Source organism: Athene cunicularia (assembly GCF_003259725.1).
Source record: "Athene cunicularia isolate RWA chromosome 6 unlocalized genomic scaffold, athCun1 chr6_part1, whole genome shotgun sequence".
Lineage (NCBI taxonomy): Eukaryota > Metazoa > Chordata > Aves > Strigiformes > Strigidae > Athene > Athene cunicularia.
In genome coordinates, this window is record NW_020799105.1 from 12,120,480 (window position 1) to 12,140,236 (window position 19,757).

Sequence of the window (19,757 nt, forward strand, 5' to 3'; positions counted from 1 at the left end):
GTTTTTATATGTTTTTCTTTAAAATTGATGCTTTTTTCAATGCCAGGAGACAATCCGGGAGAATATGTGAGTAAGCAGGTGGGTTTTGGCCAAAATAACTTTTCAGGATACTTTTTAAGCCTTTCATGTAGGGCAGTTGCTGTGCGTATTTTCTTATGAAATTGCTTCACAGGAACATCCCAGGATGCTGTCAGAGCTTTCAGATGAGACTTTTATGTTGTTTGACAGCTGCACTAAAACCAACCATTTCCTGTTAGGCAAGATGCTGGAAGCACGAGGTAGGGTCATTTCTCCCCCCCGCTCCCTGAAGCTCTGGAATATGAGAGTCATATGCTTACAGTCGGAAAACACTGTGTAATGCACCTGGAGCTTGAATTCAGAAGACTGACTCTCTGCATAATCTTGTTTGAAGCACATCAGCTCTTGCCTGATGTCCTTTCTGGGAGACGAAGATACTGAGGTGTTCAAATCAGTGGCTCTGACAGCCTGCTGAAGGCTTCTGTCTAAAATCCAAGGAGGAGACCACCATTTGTGTTGCTTGCTTGTAAGCAGGCATGTGTGGGCAGTGAAAGGGAAATTGTATACATCTTGATTTTTCTCAGGGACAACCTGTGAAGTCAGTTATTGAGTACCCTGATGCTTTTTGTTACAGCAGTCCTCTGTGTTGCTAATAGTAGTATCTTTACTAGCTAACAGAAAAATCTTCTGGAATAGTTACTAGCTACAGTCTTAGAGCACTAGTGAGAGTTGGACCTTGAAGTACTTCGGTCTCATCATGCAGAGTGGTGGGCACTGCCTATCAGCTTGGTTTAACCACCTTCTCAAACTTCTAAAATGCCCTGATAGGCTGATCTGGAGTACGGAAATCTAGGGATTGACAGTTACCATGGCTTTTTATTTTGAGGGGAGGTGGATATGGGGTGGCAGTAGAATTAAAACTACTTTCTGATGGAAATAACAGCAGCTCTTCCTGATGCCAGGCTTAGAAATGTAGTGATACTGTATTTCTGCAGGCTTCAAAATGGTATCAGAGTAGTTCACCAGCAGCAGAGCATGAAGCTTTGTATTTGTAGATGGGGGGGAATGCAATTAGGATTTGAAGCAAATGGCATCTGAAGTGGCTTCACAGAAGTAGTGGTGATGGAGCTGAAAACTGAAGCTCAGACAAGTCAGTCCAGGGTACTGTGAGCCTGCCCTTGCTTCCCAGAAGAGACGTGGTTTATCTCCCTGGAGCTACTGAGAGTGGAGCTGTGACGTCTGAAAGTACAGTCCTAACTATCCCCAAATACCTTGAAAGAGCTTTCTTGTTGTTCCCTGGCTGAAATAATCTTAGTGAAGGGCCAGCATTTCCCTACGTAAACTCCCATTTTCAGGGATTGGTTCACCTGATATATTTATACACACATACTCTTAAACTCTCAAAAATAAACACCTAGTACACTCTGCTCCTTGTCCAGAGCTGTGTAGCATTCAAAAGCAGAATTTCAGAAATACAGCCATTTTGCACTGCAGTGAAGCAAACCTTCTCTCATTCCTTGCAAAAGCGAGAATGAAAACGCTTTGGCAAATAGCTTTGATTTAAACTGAAAAGCCTCTGGTTTTCAGAGCTGCTTTTAAAGCAAAGGGCCAGTTTGGCTTTTGATCCTCTTAAGCTGGGTTATTTGATGTGAAAAACGCCCTGGGTACTCTGCTGCAGAGGGGAGCAGCTTTTCAGTTCTCTGTGTGTGGCTTCAGGAGAGGGCCTGGCAGAGTGTGGGGTGGTGGGGGGCTTGGGGGGCCCGGCTGCATGGCTCTGTAAATAAAGGGGCCTCTATTTCTTTGGATTCTTTTGCTGGAACTAAATATCATGATCAGTGAAACTCTTACCTCATTAAAGGAACAAGCCAGGCTCCTTCAGTGTATGTGCAGTGCTGCAATGTGGTCTGTTCTGCTGAGCTGATTTGCTGAAAGGGAGTTTTAACCCAAAGAATGGCATGTAATATATGACCTTGGCTTTCAAAAGGTTTATTTTTGTTCATGCTACAAAATAAGGTTTTAATATTAAATATAGGGTTGGATTTGACTTGGCAGATACCAGAGCCTTCCATTACTGCTGTAGTCATAATATAAAACTATCTGATCTGTGCCAGTGGGCATGCAGCAAGCCAAGAATTTCTCCATCAGTATTTGCTTTTGTGAAAACTTAGCTGGCTGCTTCAAAATTGGGTTGGCTGTGAAGGTGATGTGCCCTCATGTTGGAGGGGGCAAAGCAGTGGTGGGTACAATACAATCTATGCTATCTTTTTAGACTTAATATCTTTAGTTTTGGGGCAAAATATGGAAATTTTTTTCCTTAGCATTTTAGGGGTGTTGAAAAGAAACTTTCACTCAAAACTGCAGAGTTCAGCAGAACCAAGCTGTAAACCATACTATGTGAAATATTCAGATCTGTTAGTACAGAAACTTAATGCTGTGTTGCAACTTTCAGTTTATGTACCTGGGGTCACGCACAGATGCTAAAATACTAATTTCGAGGTTTCCTTCCTGCACATGATCCATCTCAGATCATCATCTTACTGTAAAGCTGAGGCACTTTTGGACTACTGTACTGTAATTGTTTTGCCGAATAAATGACCTGCAAAAAGTAATTCAGTGTTGAGATGCTGAACTGAGCTCTGTAGCTTTTGTTCTAAATCAGCTGTAGTCTGAATTGGTCACCTTCAGATTTAAAAATAAAACAACCAACCAAACCGCAACCCAAACCACGCCAAAACCACCGCCCCAGTCCTCACTTCCCTTTCTCACAAAGAAACTAACACAAAGACTGCCAGAATCTTGCCTCTGTAGAACAAAATGTGTGTAATAAAAATGCATTGCCTCCACAGTTGACACAGCAGTCAGGGTCAGGCTAACCTGCTGTGGATGCTTTGCTGCCTGATTGGAAGGGAACAAGTTAGTACAGGTGCAGGTGGCTGTGAACTTGGGGGGGTTGATGGAAGAAGTCATGAGCAAACCTGGCTTCCCTGTGCAGGACTTCTTTCATCCCTCCACCCAGTTTTCTATGGAAATGAGCCTTCTTCAGTCTGTCTCTTCTGCAACTGTGCTGTTTGGGTTTGTTTTTTTTTGTTTTTTTTCATCTTGTTGCTTGACCGTGGCTGGCTGAAGGTGATTGACTTTTCTGGAAGTTTGGTAAAAATTAGGAACTTGCAGGGAGGAGCATGAGTCAGCATCAACAAGCCTGCAAGTGTGATCCTTTTTTTGGTCCAGTTTCTTGGCAGCCTACTAAGATAACCCCCAGGCAGTGGGGACATACCCTACAAGAAGGAAGCTCCTGTGGGAATCCAGTGTTTCCACATGGAAGTAATGGAACATCTTGGTATGAATTAACGTCTTTATGGGGAATCCCACTTTATTAGCTCCCCAATCATGGATGGGTTTCTTGGTTATGATAGGTGCATCTTTTGTCTTGTTGGTGAGGCCTTGAACAAAAATGGACATATGTGCTTTGGGGGAATCAGCAGCAGCTTACAGCCCAGATATAAGGGAGGAGATTCTTTATCCTTGTGGGGGATAAAAAGCCATTTGCTTAGTCTTCTCTTCATATGGCACAAATATCTCCAGGTTTTGGGCTTCTTACCAGGCAAATTCATTTCCCATGCATTTGTTTGCTGTGGCTGCTACTTGCCTCCCTACCAGCAGACTGATGCATCCGTATCCTCACAAATTTTGGAGTTGGGGCTGGTGTAAGCACTTGTTCCTTAGTGAAAAGGATTTCCATGGGAGAAGCCGAGCTGCATAACTCAGCTACTGGGTTCTTTCTCTGATTTTCATTAGACCAAGCGACAGAGGCACATGGCAGGATTATAGGTTTATTTACTTCCTGAAGCTCACATCTGCCTCCATTCTTACGTACGTCCTCCAAACCTTATCCAGGAGCTCTGGTCCTGGATTGTGGTTCATTGTTCATTGAGAGAAGTTTTATGGCAACTGTTGAAACTCTATTCAACTTACTTTCACATACAAGATTTTTTTTAAGAATAAAAGCAAAAGCTTTGGCAAAAATGCTAACTAAAAATGACTGTCCTAATTACATTTGGAATATTAATATTTATTCCAATGAAAGACTTGTCTGAATTAAACATAAAGGATTTCTAAACTAATTGCAAGCAATTAAAGCCAGTGTGTCGCAATTTCTTCAAAACCAAATCATCAACCTAATATTAAACAAACCTTTGCTTTATAGACTGTTACCTTGGAACAGCTGCACAATACAGGTAAATTGCATGTATTTAAATTTTCACCGTAACAAAGAAATGTGTTTTCAGCCACATATGACCATTAACTATTCAAAAACATTTTAATTCTAATATTTAAATACAAACATCTTACATGCAAATAGGATTCTTCTAAGATTTACCTGTTAATTTGAGAATTATAGGTATTGTATGCTGCTGCATTTTTGAGTGTTTTTAGAAGATGCATCTTTTGATTCTTCAGGGATTTATTTTTTTTTAGATCTCAGAAGGAAGTAACTTACTGCTTGTTTCCTTCTCTTTTAATCTATTTATTTTCTAGTAGTTCTTCTCTGCTTTAGAGTCACTTTCATTCCCCCACAAAAAAATCATGCAATTAACATTGCCTGTCAGTTTTACTGCTTTGTAACTGATATGTTGCTTACCAGCAATGTTCTCCTAAATGCTCATCTTGCTTTAAATTTGATGGATACTCACCTGAACAGTTCTAATACTCAGTGACTTGTGTATAGATCAACATGAAGTATGTGTGGTCTTCTCTTACACAGTTATTTCTGGGAAGCAGAGAGATCTGTGGAACTCAAAAAAAAAAAAAAGCTGTGTTGTTTCAGACCATGCCTTGAAAGGAGGAAGGGGAACCATCTTACTTTCCAAAAACTTTTAACTGTGAAAGATCAGCTCAGAGGCTTTTTGTTAACTTTGATCTTTCTTAAAATTGACCTATTCATAACATATTTCAGTTTCTGGTATATGCTTTTTCCTGGAATCAATCCCTGAAAAGTACCCACTTCGAAATGTTTTGTTTCTCCCTTTAAGAAATATTTCAGTTTTTCTGTTGCTAGCTGTTATGTGAAACTAATAAAACACTACAGGAGTGCTGCATGTACAAAGTACAACTTCGCATTTGTGATGTCATCACCATCCTGTATCAAATCTTTTTGGTAGACCTGCATGACTGAATGCAGAACACGGGATTCGCTGCACACCCAGATTCTGAGAGCTGCCTGGGTGGTTATTCAGTAAGCTCTTGCTTTGTTTAAAAACTTAATGTAATTATTTGACTTGTTGCTTAAAGGTACACTTGTTTCCTAAAACAGGTTTTCTGTGTACTAGTTGACCATTCCAAAATGTGTTTTCTGCTCTGTTCATAGAGAATTTGCTTCTGTAATATGTAATTCTCAAATTCTTTCTTGAGGATAATGTGGAAAGAAACAAAAATGGACATGCTTGTCTATTTTTATACTAATGAAACAAAATATTAGCTATATTGTTTACCCACCTTTACGGCAGATATCTGACCGACTTTCAGTACCACTCTCTCGTTTTCAGTCATAGATTTATTTACTTTTATTTTTCCCCTTCTTAGCATTTTAGAGGTGTTGAAAATAAACTTTCACTTAGAACTGCAGAGTTCAGCAGAACCAAGACAAATAAACCAAACTACATGAAATATTCAGATCTGTTAGTACAGAAACTTAATCTGTGTTGCAACTTTCAGTTTATGTACCTGGGGCCACTCACAGATACAATATACTAATTTTGAGGTTTTCTTCCTGCACATGCTCCATTTCAGATCGTTGTCTTACGGTAAAGCTGAGGCACTTTTGGATGGCTGCTGTTGTTCTCTTTGTCCTGTCCCATAGTCTATTTCTGTCCTGGGGTATGTTTCTTAACTACTTTCATTACATCATTTGGAAGTCTACTCCAGTCAAACTTTCCTTGAAGAATCCTCAAATAAAATTACATTGCATGATGAATGAGTTGTATAGATGCTTAAGTCTGATCAGTTTTAACACTTGTTGTTGGGCAGGGGCACTATAAAACGTTTCTGCTTCAAACCAAAACTCCTTGCTATTGGAACAATCCTTACAATGCTTGGAGCTGGTCACCCCGTTGCTGGTGAGCTGTGTTTTTCAAATGGAAAGTGCACTCATTACTTTCCTGACCTTGTTTTTAGAAATAGTACAATGTCAATGCTTTGTGCATTGTATCTTTTGTATGTGCCAGCAAGGTATCTGTGTCCAAGACATTCGCAAAGTTTCTCCAGAGAATTTGCCAATGGCTGCAAGTGTTGGAGATTGGAACTTGCAGAATGATACTGGTTTATGAAAGGTTCTGTAAGGTGTCTTTATGCGCTCAGTGTAAATCCTTCATTCTTTCCTCTACCTTTGTGGAACTGTCACAGCAGATGAGCGAGGGATGCGATGACAGTGGTAAAAAGGACACAGATGTCCCCAATTTGCTGCCAGGTGTGCAAGCTTACGTATTTGTCCATGAGGTTCTCATTTTCCAGAGGCAAATGTGTCATTTTTAGCTGTTGGGGTCTTGGAATAGGAGATTTCCCATATGTATAAATATTTTTTAAAAAAAGGATTCTTGAGGACTAGTTTTGTGGAAACAAAGAGTAGTATGGGGTTTTCTTTATTTATTCCTTTTTGTTATAGCCTTGATACTTTGATTATGACACTGTTCTCCTGGGTAGACCCTATCTGACCAAACCAAATAAATGGGCACCTATCTCTGTCAAATGGAGAAATGGCCAAACTACTGCTTCTTGAACTGCATCTGTCATGTTCAGTGCTTTTCCACTGTTGTCTCCTAGATACATGAGGAGAATGTGTGCAGGCATATATTGGAGCAAGATAAGAATTAGTGTGTGTATTTCTGTCTGTATCTTCTTGTTCCCCTCTCCCCCGCTGACTCTCTGCAACACAGAAATTGTGTGCTGCACATCAAAATATTCAGCTGTTTCAACCCAGAAACCTACTACCCAGTACTTTAGTTGCATTCCACTTCTCAGAATGTGTAGAAATCTGAAATCACAAGGGTGGAATAATGTTGAACACTTTCTTTGGTGTTCCATTTAGCTATCTGTGCAAAACTTACAATGATGCTTAAAAAGCAAATCCAGGTTGCTGAAAATCCCACCTGGTCTTGTTACAAGGAGTATGTTATGACTTTTTCTTTTTCATTCCCTTCAGGTTTACAGGAACAGATGGACCAAGTGGTTTTGGATTTGAGCTGACATTTCGACTAAAGAGAGAAACAGGGGAGTCGGCACCACCTACCTGGCCAGCAGAGTTAATGCAAGGCTTAGCCAGATACGTCTTCCAGTCAGGTACTTCAGGGTTAAATACACTGCCTCGCTTTTCCCTGCTGTCATTCTGAAGGGCCACATCTGTTAGATGGTGTGATACTTGTCTCAGTGTCACTCAATCAAATCTTGGGAATTATCTTTGTGTGAGAACCCAAAAGAGTGTGTTCCTTCCATCAGCCCAGCTTGCTGGGGATAAAATCCAACTGCCTTTCAGGTAACCAAATTCCTAGTATTGAAAAGCTGAAGATATGGAACAGTTAGTAACCATAGGAAGCCTGCCCAGTGATTGTTGCTTTCCTGTGTTACTGGTTTCATCTTTTCTCTGTAAGAAAACCTCATTTGCTTATCCTGAAATGGCTGAGAAGCACCTATTTGGTAAGGTCTCACTTCTCAGCAGAAGGGCTGTAACTTCCAAAAAAATTGCAGTTCCCTCACAGACACATCTCTTCCTATGGTCTCTGCAGTTGAGCAGCAACAGTGTATGTAAACAAGGAGTTGCTGAGATGAGAAAATATAAAAGTCATGAGGGATGCCAAGGCTGGGAGGGCTAAGGAATTATCAATTGGGAATCATTAATGCAGATGGAGACTTGCCAGAAAACTGGGAACCAGGGTGCCTACAAAATGTCCTCTTGCACTACTGTTTCTGGGTTTTGTTTGTACTAGATTGAATATTAGTTTGTAGCGTGAGAACGTGAAGACTTGTGGAATGGTTGAGTGCATAATGTACTTGAAGGGCACTCTCCAGCATCACAAGAGCTGAATGAAAATATCTGAAGGACTTTTTTTTAATCTAGTTTGAGGTCCTTTACAGGTAAAGTACCTTCTAAATCAATGATTATTGAATTTGTAACATTTAGTCCTTGCTCTACTAGTTAATAAATTGCTCACTGACTTCTGATTCTATTGCTGGTTTTCAGTCAGCTGGCTGACGGCCAAAGGGGGAGATCTGGATGAAAACAGATTGCTCTGCTAACCTCTGACAAATCTCTGAGGCAGTGGCAACTCTTGCAGGGTTTTTTTTCTACATATTGACTGACAAACACCAATGCCAGTGCAGACTATTGCTAATCTTCATATTGGGAATGTCTCTTGTTGAAGTTTGACATGACACCAGCATTTTTTGGTAACCTTTGCTGTGTAGCTGTCTACCTGGTTGCCATCCAAATTTGGGCTCACCTTTCTATCTTGATTTTTTTGCTACTCTTAAACATCTAAATCCATGTGACTGACATCACTTTTGCCATTGTTCGAAGTTTCCATCCTGCCTAAATTATATTGTACAATAGGTTTTTGATACTGACTGTGCTGCAATTATTTCATACATTTTTCTATGTATTGACTGCAGAGTCTGAAGAAAACATCTGAGTCTAAAATCTCCCTCTTAGATATAAAAATAACATACAACATATTATATGTTAACTTACATATAAGACCCATTTTAAAGTTTTCCAGTCCAGTGTAGATTCTCATAACAGTCTCTTTAATAGAGTAGTTTCAGTGCCTTTTATTTGCACATTAAGCATCCTCTCTATAGTAGTTGCTTGTTTGTCTGCCTTTTTCATGGGTGAGAGGAGGTCTGCAAAGTGAAGTGGCATTTGGTAGAGTACTTTAGGGCAAACTTCTCAGTGAATAAACTGTCACTCAGGACAGAGACTTTCCTTGTTTGGTTTTCTGCACTAATGCTGTCTTATCTTTCTGACCTCAAAGCCAATGAACTGTTTTATACTGGAAAGAGTGGTTGTGCCCATGCATATCAGTCTGACATGAACTTCTAAGGGCCTCCAGTATTATCCTTTGCTTACCCATGCTGGTTTTGATTTTCTATCCACCATGACTCTTTAAAGGCACTGCTCAAATATATGTTAATGGATTCTAGGGTGTTTAGTTCTTAATTTACTTTATTAAAAAACCCAGTGTATGAATCATAAATTGACTTCTTTCTTTGAATATGAATTGAGTATGAGCCAACACTATGCTTATCATGCAGTAGGCAAACCACATGCTGGATTACCTTCGGAAGAGCATGAGCAGCAGATTAAGGGAAGTTTTTACCACTTTGTCATGGAACTGGGGAGGCTTCACTTTTAAAATACTGTGTCCTGTTTTGGGCCTTCTGGTTTAAGATGCTGAAAAACTGGATAGAGTCCAGGGTACCTGGGGTCCTAGAGCATGTGAGCTGTAAGGAGAGCTGAAGGGAGCAAGGTTGGTTTAGCCTGTGAAGAGAATGTGCAGGGAGATCTAATGAGAGCCTACAGCTGTTGGGAAGGTAGTTTCAAGCTTGGTGGGTAAAGCCCTAGATAATAGAAGAGGCTACAGATCTGAATTGTAGTATGCGAGATTCTGGAAGGGCTTCGGGGAAAACTTGCTCACAAGGAGCGTGGCAAAGGAAAAGTTTATAAAGAGGTGGTTGATCTTCATTCCTGAAAAGGTTCAGGACTTAGCTCAGCAAAGCTACAACAGCCTTGATCTAGCATCGGTGATGGCTCCACTTCAAATAGGAGGCTGGACGAGAGACCTCCAGAGGCCCATTAAAATATCACACCAGAGTTGGATTTTTTGTTTTTTTTCCATACAGCTTCATGCCCTTCAGCAAGCAGCTGTATGATGTCACCAAGTATTACCAATTGTTCCTTGCCCTGTATAGAAGTAAATGAATTACGCTGTTGTAGCAATTGATCAAGCTCTAGGGTTTTTTTAGTACAAATTTGTTTATCATTTGTCATTTTTGAATAAGAACTTTCTCGGGCTAAAATCTTCTGGCTAATTGTAGACATCAGGTTAATCCTGGAAAGATGATGTGTTTAAAAGTAAGACTTGCAATGGGGCAGGCTCTACCATGCTGCTTCTTGGTCTCTTAGGGCAACACCAGTTGACCACAGCTAGATGCAGTCATTTTCTAATTTAGTGTAAGCTTGCTCAGTCCATTGCTCTGCAGAGTCCCCAGTCCTGCTGCATCTGACATGTCCCACTTTGCTTTGCTGTACTCCTGTGAGCTGCCCCCTCTTGGGCTGGCAGTCTCCAGAGCAATTCCTGTGTTCTGTCTTGCATCACCCCTAATCAGGCACACGGTGCTTGGCAGTGTTGGTCTTGCTTTGTTTTTTAATTCTGCCTAACGGGATTTACCTCAGTCTTAACATGCTCGTTCTGCAAAGCCATCAGCTTCTGCCATTGTCTTTTTTCCGTAGTCTTTTACAGGACTTCTCTGGTCAAACCTAAAACTTTAAAACTGTGAAGTATTTAAAGGGGTGGTTCTTCTGAAGCCCGTTAGGCACTAGGCAGGCTGCGGCGCGACAGCATTGTTTTACATGATGAAAGGTTTCTTTTTGTTCAAGTTCTTTCTGACTGCCACTTGAAGCATTTGTCAAATGCAACAGTGATAAGTGTTGTTTGACTCTGGTGTATGTACCTTAATGTTGTCCTCTTTGGTTGTTTAAAAAAAAACCAACCTGTGAAATCTCTTCAATACTCCAAAATAGCCTTAAAAACATTTGATGAACCAAACCAACTTAATGCTTCCACTCTGAACAAGAAGCAAGAAGAAAAATAACACTGGCAGGAACTTTTTGGATAGGCTCCAAGCACTTTCGCATGTCAAAGGATTGTTTACTCTGAAAGCTATGCTAAGAACTAAATTCTTATCTCTTGAATAGCAAGCCAATTTTTTGGTTATCATAGATGTGCTTTGCTGGGTCCAGTTGAAGTTGGGGGAGAGTAAGGTGTAGTTATGCTTCTGCTGCCAGAGCATTTTCATATGGTGATGGCTGAGTGAGACTCATCTAGCAGCTACTACTGTCCTCAATATTATGTGTATTGCAGTTGCAAAGCATGCCTCATTGCCAAGTGATGTATTTTTGTAACAAACACTTCTAGGTAAATGAATGTTCCATTCCTTCTGTCTCTCCTGCACTGTGACTGTGCTTTAGAAAAGCAGTTTTCTGCATTGAATTTCAGATCTCTTTGAGCCTTGGCTTTTCTGTTCACTGTAACAAACACTTGATGCTTTGTGCTTTTGATTAAGTGGCACTGCTTCCTCTCCTTCAACAAAACCAAGCTTGCAAGTCTCAAAAAATTTTATTTGTGGCTTTGTCTGTTCTTAATTTTATCACTGTTTGACCATGACCACAAATTCCAACTCTGTTACTTTAGTTTTAAAAAAACCCAAACCTGCAAACCTTGAAAATGAAACTTTGCACAATTCAGTGACCTTAACTTGTCATGGTTCATTGGTATACTGAGAGTATCTCATGGTAGAACAAGTTTATACTTCAGTTCAATTGAAGAGGAAGAAATGCTCTTCCTACAGAAAGCTTATCCAGGGCTTACTACAATTTGTTAACTCTATAGGTACTGCAATATTACAACGCTTGATCAGTATAGAGAGGCTGTGGTTTGTGCTTTCCTGAAATTAAAATCTGTGGGGTTTTTTCTTCTCTAAAGTAAAGTTAGGTTGTTTTCAAGGGCCTGCCTGATACACATCATGAGGGAAATATATTGATGTAGCATGGAAACAGATGTGTTGTGTGTATAAGCTTTGCTGCTTCCTTGTTTCTTGGCCTGAAAGAAGATAGCTGCAGCCGTAAGGTACAAGTTTGGAGAAACTGTCAGGGGAAAACTCACCATGCATAGGGCCTAAAGATAATGGTATAGCATATGTCACGGTTATATTCTCCACAATGCATGAATTGTAGTGGGGAGCTAACTAGTGAAACTACCTTCAGAAGAATTAAGATGACATCCATGAATTAGAGGTTTGCAGGTTGGCTGAGCTTGATAGTATTTACTCCAGAGCACATCAGCCTGAGAGGTCTGAGCCGCTGCTGTTGCAGGGGGAACAGGTGGCATTACAGGAGGTTGGAAAATGACAAATGCTGTTCTTCCTCCCCCCCCCCCCAAAAAAAAAAAAAAAAAAAAAAAAAAAGCAGAAACCTCAGGTTTCTAATTGGTCAATCAGACTTCAGGTCTTAAACTGCTAGGAAGAACAAACCATCTAGAAGGCATCTAGGGAATAATGGGTGTTCCAACGTGGATTTATCAAGAATAAATCAGAACAAACTAAGTGTGGCTAAGTAACGGGCACAATGGGAAGCAGTTAATGTTGGTTACCTTGATACTAGTGAGACTTTTGATGTTGTCCCTTCCAACAAGTACGTGAGTTGAGGAAACACAAACTTGATTAAAAACTAAAGGAAGAGGGATGCAATACTGGTTGGATATTTAGACTCTGAGTAATTGTCAATGTGTAGTCATCAACCACAGAAGATATGCAGAGTTTGGCTTCCTCTAAAATCTGTCCCAGAGCAGTTTAGTATTGACCAGGATGATGATATGCAGAGTATCCTGATGAAATCTACAGACACAGTAAAGCGCTGTGGTGCAGAGGGCTAGAATTTGGAACAACCTTTGCAAATAGCAGAAATGGTCTGAAGTACCAATGTGCAGTAAGGTCAGGGAGGCACAAGTATGAGGTCCTGTGCTTATACAACAATAATCCAATGCACAATTATCAGTTGGAGAAAGGCAGAAGTTCTGAAAGGAGAAGAAAACAATTTGGAGTTAGTATCACCAGTGAGCTATACCTAAAGCAACACACTCTTCATGCTGAGTGAGAGAAGTCAAATTACTCTGATGTATAAACGAGGTGTTGTGTGTATTGCATATGATAGGGTCCTACACTGCTGGTAACACCTTGAAGGGAAAGGGAGAGCTTTGTACCACATTTTGGGCAAAAGACTTCAAGTCAGATGCATTGCAGTTGGAGAGATTCTGGAAGAGAGCAATAAGAATGACCCAAAGGTCCAGAAGATATGACCTGTGCAGGAATGACCAAATGAGTTATGTTTCTGTAGTCTAGGGAAGAGAAGATGGAAGTAAGATGTGTGAAGTCTTCAAATATTCAAAAGGTTGGTGTAGGGAATAAAGTAATAAATTTTTCATGTGCCTACTGGGGATAGGAGAGGCATATCACTAAAATTTCTGTGAGGCAGACTTAGGGTTTGTCATTAGGAAAAACTTTAAAATGACAAATGCACTGAAGCACTGGAATAGTTGCAATTCCCCATTGCTGCATACCTTTGAGAACAAGTCAAACTGTTCTTCATGGGTATTTGTCATACTTTAGGTGGGGACAGAGTAGGAGCTGCCTTAGTCTCCTCTGTATTTTATAAATATGTCTTGACTGATAAGGTATCCTCTTCAGGTCTTCTAAACATAATTCTCCATGGTTCTATAAATAAATGATGTATCTTTTTTCATAGTCTCCTGATTACTAGTGCACTAAAAGATATTTAAATATGAGTTTGAAGTCTCAACTAACTTAAAAGTTTAATTTTAATGTTTAACCTTTGACTAGTTGGTAGTAGGAAGCTGTTTGTGTCTTGGGGACTGCAAAACAGTAGTGACAAAATGTGCAAGCAAAGGAAGTAAGCATGCAAGGTGCAATTTGTGGGTGGTGATTTAATGTGGATTTCAACTGATTACTTCAGGAAAAACTTATATCAATTATTCCTTAGAAAATGTATTGATAACATGTTGATAACATGTCGAAACAATGACCAAACTAGCTACAGCTTTGTGATGAGGATTTTCCCATAAACACCTCTCAGCATGTCTGCCTCCTCTGCACTGTCACGGTGAGGGATTCCCTTTTCAGAGGATAAGGTATGAAATACTTTCTCTTGTCCTTTAGTTATTTCTGTGAAACCTGCAAGAACCTGGTATCCATGAGCTATGCTCTCTGTCATGATTCTGGTCTATGGGCCAATTTCACAAAGTTGCTGGGAGAGAGGATTGTTCTGACTGATGTGTGCAAGTGCCTGAGGCAGCACAGCCGCACAAGCCTTTGGCAGTCAGGCTAAAAGCAAGCCCAAAATGAGGTATGTCTATCCTTTCTTAGTTATTTCTGACATGTCATACTTTCTTCAGGTAGAAATAATTGTCTGATGCCTGTCTGTGGTTTGAGGGAGCATGTATACTGTTCCTGCCTAAGTCCATGTTGGCCCGGTGCATCAGTCTGGCCCATTAGGCCAGCTGTCTGTGCTGCAGTTTCTCCCTTTTTTAAACAGGGGTGATTACAGAAGTTGTCAGGACTGCAGGTGTAGATGCATTCTTCTTATTCAGTAGTTTTCATCTGATTCAAGTCAGAGTAGTGTGAGCCACGGAGGCACTTTGTGTTTGACAAGCAGTATAAATTTTACACTGAAAATGGGACTCAGTGGGATTAAGTCGTTTGACTGGGGTCACAGAGCTGTGGCCATTAAGCAGCAGATACCTTGACACTTGCTGCCCTGGTGTAACTGTAGGCCTCATCTTCAGATCTTATGGAGTCCAGAAAGCTTCAGTGTGGTATCCTCAGTGACTCTTTCCTTGCCAATGTTTTCAAACATTCTTGACACAGGCCTATTTCTATGTGTAAAAAGGAAAAAAAAAAAAAACAACCCAAAACCAACACCAAACCCACAAAAACCCCCAACAAACCCAAACCCAAAACAAACTCCTTCCTTCCTTGAATACAAATGAGGCTTGTCTAGCTTGTTTGTAAAACACTGTTTATTTCTTCCCAGTAGGATGACTAAAGCCAAATAAAATCTCCCAGTAATTCATATATATTTTTCCCAGACTGTGCCTGTTTTTTTTTTTCCTTTTTAACCTAAGGCTGATTTATTGTTCTCTTCTGGTTGCTATGGCTCTGTAAAATATATTTTTTTTTTCTATCATCTGTTTGTAATATTGACCAGTTTCCAGTGTAGAGCTGGCCTTGGCTCCTCCGTAGTATTCCAGGATTTTAGATTAAAAATGGGGGGTATTAACTGTGGTTTTTACCTCCACAAAGAAGTATAAATCAACATCAGTTTAATTTCAACAGAACCTGTTGTGTAGTGAACTCTGCTGCACAAACACTGAAACTGTAGCACAGTAAATTGCCATAGGTGAACAAGACTCAACCAAGTGCTCAGGCTGTGTGCCTTTATTCTACAAAGGGCTATGGAAACATTAAGTCACTGGTTCCAATTTAACCCAAGTTTGTCATGGCCAAAAGCTCTCATCATCTGATAGTTATTCAGTGGTCCATAAGAAATTGGTTGGGTTTTAGCCTAATTCCTCTTAGATGTTTCCCATAAAACAAGCTGTTCTGTGAGCAGCAGCGCAGATCAAGCCGGGTCCTTTACGTCTTTGTGCACTAGCTCTTCTACGTCCCACACTGCTGCAATAAATCCACTTCTCCCCATACTGCTGCCTATGACCTCACCTCCCCAATATTTCCCATCCCTCCCCTCCATCTCCTAAGACAGCCTTGTCACATCCCATAGCTTCCAGCTGGGATGTACGTGCTGTGGCTGGTACCAAACGATGTGCTGGCTGATAAACTGGTTGCTTGTATGCAGAGCGGTTGGCTGACGTGCCAGGCACGACAGGCAGCTATCGAGCTCGTGCTTCAGTCTCCAACCTGTCACTGGCTTCCCCTGGTGCTCGATGGAGGCTCTGAAGTTGTTGGGGAAGGGACTGCCAAATGCGACTTTTGTAAATTGTGCTGATAGGCATTGCAGCAAAGTGCTGGTTGCACATGGACCCAGCCCTTTTTACTCCCCCCTGTAGATCACAAATAAAGCTTATGCAGCACTGCTAGTAATCCAGAGAGAAGCATCTGTCTGCAAAGCTGTCAATCAGACAGACAACACTGAAGAGACCTGATGGAACATGTTTTGGTCTGCAGAAAGCATGTCTCTAAGCGAAGACATTTTGTAGGCACATAAATGCATCTTCTCTTGAAATACTGACCCAGGGTTGTGCAGAGAAAACATTGAAGCTGGGACTGGATTTACTCTTTCCATCTTGTTTCTGTTACTGCTTGGGATGCTCAGGGGTTGCCTGCTGGCACAATGTGATCACCCTTTTCTGCCCAAAGCTGAATGCCTGATACCTGTTGCATGTTCTGACAGACAAGGCTTGTTCTGCTGTAGCAGCTCTGCTCACTTTGTGTGTGTGCCCATTAGCTGACAAATGAGGCAGTACCAGTTGCAGGAAACCCCTCCTTTTGCAGCCCAAGAGATAATAGTTTGTCTTATGCCAGCCTCAGCCTGTGCGTGCAGTTGTAACCCATGCTGACTTGCTTGTGTATCCAAGCTCTTAGAGGAAAGATGTTAGTGTTGCAGCATGGCTTTATGTGCTTTTTTTTTCTTCAGTGCACTTGAAAGATGGGGCAGCTAGGCACCTATCCGCTTTCCTGACATAGCAACTCTCAGGCAAGCCTCAAGAAGCCTTCTCTCTGTTTAGTTTTTGGCATCAAACTTTTTTCTCTAATGTTTTGGGTTTTTTCCTGTGACTGTTCTGAATTTGGTCCAGCAGAGCTCATTGAAAGGCATTATTATAGCTCTTCTTTTCCCTCTCAAAGAAACTGTAAACTTCCAGTGCCTGCTTTTAATGTTAAGGTGGTCTTGCCAACAACCCCTAGCCAGGGGTCTGTAGGGAATAAGCATAGTAGTATTGACCATCTACAACATCCAGGCTCTTTGGCGAAGGGAGCATTTCACTTGGAAAGGAAGGAGAGGGCAAGTCTTGGCACTGGTTATGCAGACTGGTGCATGGGTCAGCATGCAGAGGTGCTTCTGGGTTCCCTAAATGAAATTAATGCAGTTCATTTTTGCATGCTTGCAGAGCTTAATATTATTTGTCTGGTTTTATGATTGTAATTTTTGGGACCTTCTGAGTCCAATGCTTTTATCCTTACCTGTGAGGCGGGGAAACACACACAGCTCCATTTTGTTGCTGGGTGCTGAGGCACAGGCTTGCTAGTGGCCCCAGCTGTGGTTGAGGCTTCCCAGGCTGTGAACAGGCATGCACCTGATGGCCTGTCCTTTCTCTGTGCAAGTCCTGTCTTGGTCAGAATGGTTTCAGGTATGGGTGGTAAGCTAGCTGATGGCATAGAGCAGAAATACAGCTGGGAATGCTGCTGAGTGCTGTTATGCCACTGTGCAGGTGGTGTGCCTCTCTTCTCCTTCCTGGCAGCATAAATGGAGTTGCATGACCTTATATTTTGGCTGATTAAATCAACTTCACTTCTCTTTCTGTTCAGAATAGGCAGGGTGCTGCCCCTTTGCAACACTGGAGGCACCCTAGTGCCAGGCTCAGTCCCGCCCTTTGCTTTGGAGCACTGTCACGTCTTCAGCTGCTCATGGGACAAGTTGGCAGTTGTTTAGCTCTTGCTGGTTTTGGTGGGTAACATCTCCCTGGCCTTTGTTTGGGACTTAGTATGACATTGTGCCACACTGGAGAATCTACTCTCCACAACATTTCTTCTGCTGCGGTGATAGAAAAGCCTCTGCAACCCCCTGGCCAGGTTTAAAAAGTGCCAGATGCTTTCTCAGGAACCTGAGAGGTGGGGACCAGCACCACTGCTGTGTGACACTGCCTTTTCTTTGTCAACACTGGTGGTGTGTACCTAGACTGGGCACGAGGCTCCTCCAGGCTTCCTCCCAGTCTGCAGTTCAGTAGTAGGAAAGCATGACTGGAAACCCAGGAGCTTCAGAGGTCACCTGTACTCTCATTTGACTTGGAAAATGAATAGTTTATAGCTTATGTTGTCAGTGAGCTAGCTATATAATATAAAGCCTCTTCTACCTCCCTAACCTCATGCAAGTTTGGTCTTTCTTCACTCCTGCAGTCTGGACTCATGGGTCAGGCTGGATACTTCTGTGGCTTGTCATGGAAGCCACTATCATCTCTCTAACTTATAGCTCTCAGCTGAGGTCTCTGACATTCTTTGGCCCCAAGGGGTAGGCTGACACTGAGGCACAGAGAGACTTTATGCCAGGAGCAGAGGCACAGAAAGTCTTTGTTCCTTATAAAAGACTTTGTTTAAGTAGAAGGAAAGCTGTCTTCCCCAGACTGCTTTTCTGATTGCACAGTAGTTCTAGGTAGTAAGCAAGGGATCTCAGCACTGCCTGAAAGAGAAGGCTTGTTTATAGCTGCTACTGCACTTTAGATAAAGCAGGTTTAGGTCTAGTTTGAGTTGGCTAGATTTCAACTGATGCTGTCCCTTTTAATTCTGTCAACTTATGTCCTATTCCTGCCTGGGAACTGAAGTTGGCTCATTGCTTTTCAGCTGTTCAGTACAGTTCATTCAGTTGGTCTATTTAAAAAAAAAAAGAATAAAAAGGGAAAAGGGGGGAAAAAAGATCTCTCTTCTCTCTCTGCTTTTTATCAGTCCATGTGCCCTTAGGCTGCTCCCAAACAGGGATGGACAGAAGGAACACTTGTAAATCTGATACACGGTTGCATTTATAAGCCGCTGGGAGAGGGAGGAAAGAAATGGGCGTGGAGACCGGGTGGAAGCTCTGTGGCATCTCCATGCTGCAGCAGCTGGAGTGGTAGGAGGGCAGCCAGCAGGCCCCGTGCCCTGGGGTGCATGGATGCTGGCCCCTAGCAGGTGTTTATCCTGTGTGGCCCCAGTTCAAGTTCAGAACTGATCTTGCTAATGCTTTTTGACTGAAGTGGAGGGGAGATGAGCTCTCTGCAGGAAGCCTTTTCTCCATCCTACCCGGAGCCTCCCTGCTGCAAGAGAGTAAGGAGTGCTGGGGACTAGGAGGCCCTGTTAAGAAGAGCATCTCTGACCCCTGTGATAAGGAAGCAGGGGAGAAGCTGCACATGGTCAGCCCAGCCTCGGACAAAGGCTCTGTCCCCTGTACTGAAGGAGAAATGCAAGACAAAAGAAAGCTCGCGGAAGGCAGCAAACTCCCCCTCCTGCTGGTGTGAGGTCCTTTGGTGTCTTATATATGAGGTCTTTGTCCCACCCAGCCTTTCCTGGGAAACGGAAGCAGGCGCTTTAATAGTTAAAAGCTTCTGCACAGAACAGTGTTGCCTCCTTCAATCGAGGAGCTGAAAGCCACAACAGAGAGGGATTGTTCTGCAGTCACAGGAGCATCGTCTCTCACTGCCGGTGTGCAATTGTTTGGGATGTAGAGAGGAGAGTTTGAAGGCTGCATGTACTGAGTAGCCTTCTGAAAAGGACTGTTTTTTTTCCCCTGACAGCTGCCAAGCCCATGTTAGATGAAACTGCAAAGTGGACTGAGCTGGAAGTTGGGTTCACTGTTAATATCCATCTTCTTACACTTTCTATTGAAGATCTGTGCAGCAAGTGGTGCTCAAACTGTGCTTTCTGACTAACCCACTCTGCCTGTGAGAGTGGCAGTATGCGGAGCTCATTACAGACCATCTTCTGACAGCCTCAGATGCAAAGATTCTTTGCAGCAGCCTGCTCAGCCAGGAGTCAGCAAATGGGCACAGCAGGGGAAACGTTTTGTTCTTGGTGGGGAAGAGAAACTGGGAGAGTATATTCAGAGGCTGCAGGCAGCCCAGAGGCTGTGGAAAATGGACTCTCCTGCTTTTTGGTTTAAAATCAGGGGCTTAAAGGAATCATCTCAAAACACTTGG

The 19,757-nt window shown here is 42.0% G+C and overlaps 1 protein-coding gene across 2 annotated transcripts in view; it reads left to right on the forward strand.

The window, feature by feature from the left end:
- SUFU (SUFU negative regulator of hedgehog signaling) overlaps positions 1-19,757 on the forward strand; it is a 91,987-nt gene that overhangs the window by 14,293 nt on the left and 57,937 nt on the right. For both annotated transcript variants that reach the window (XM_026851192.1, XM_026851193.1), the window contains exon 3: positions 7,214-7,350. In XM_026851192.1, coding sequence (XP_026706993.1) covers positions 7,214-7,350 — 137 coding nt within the window. The remainder of the gene's footprint in view (positions 1-7,213; positions 7,351-19,757) is intronic.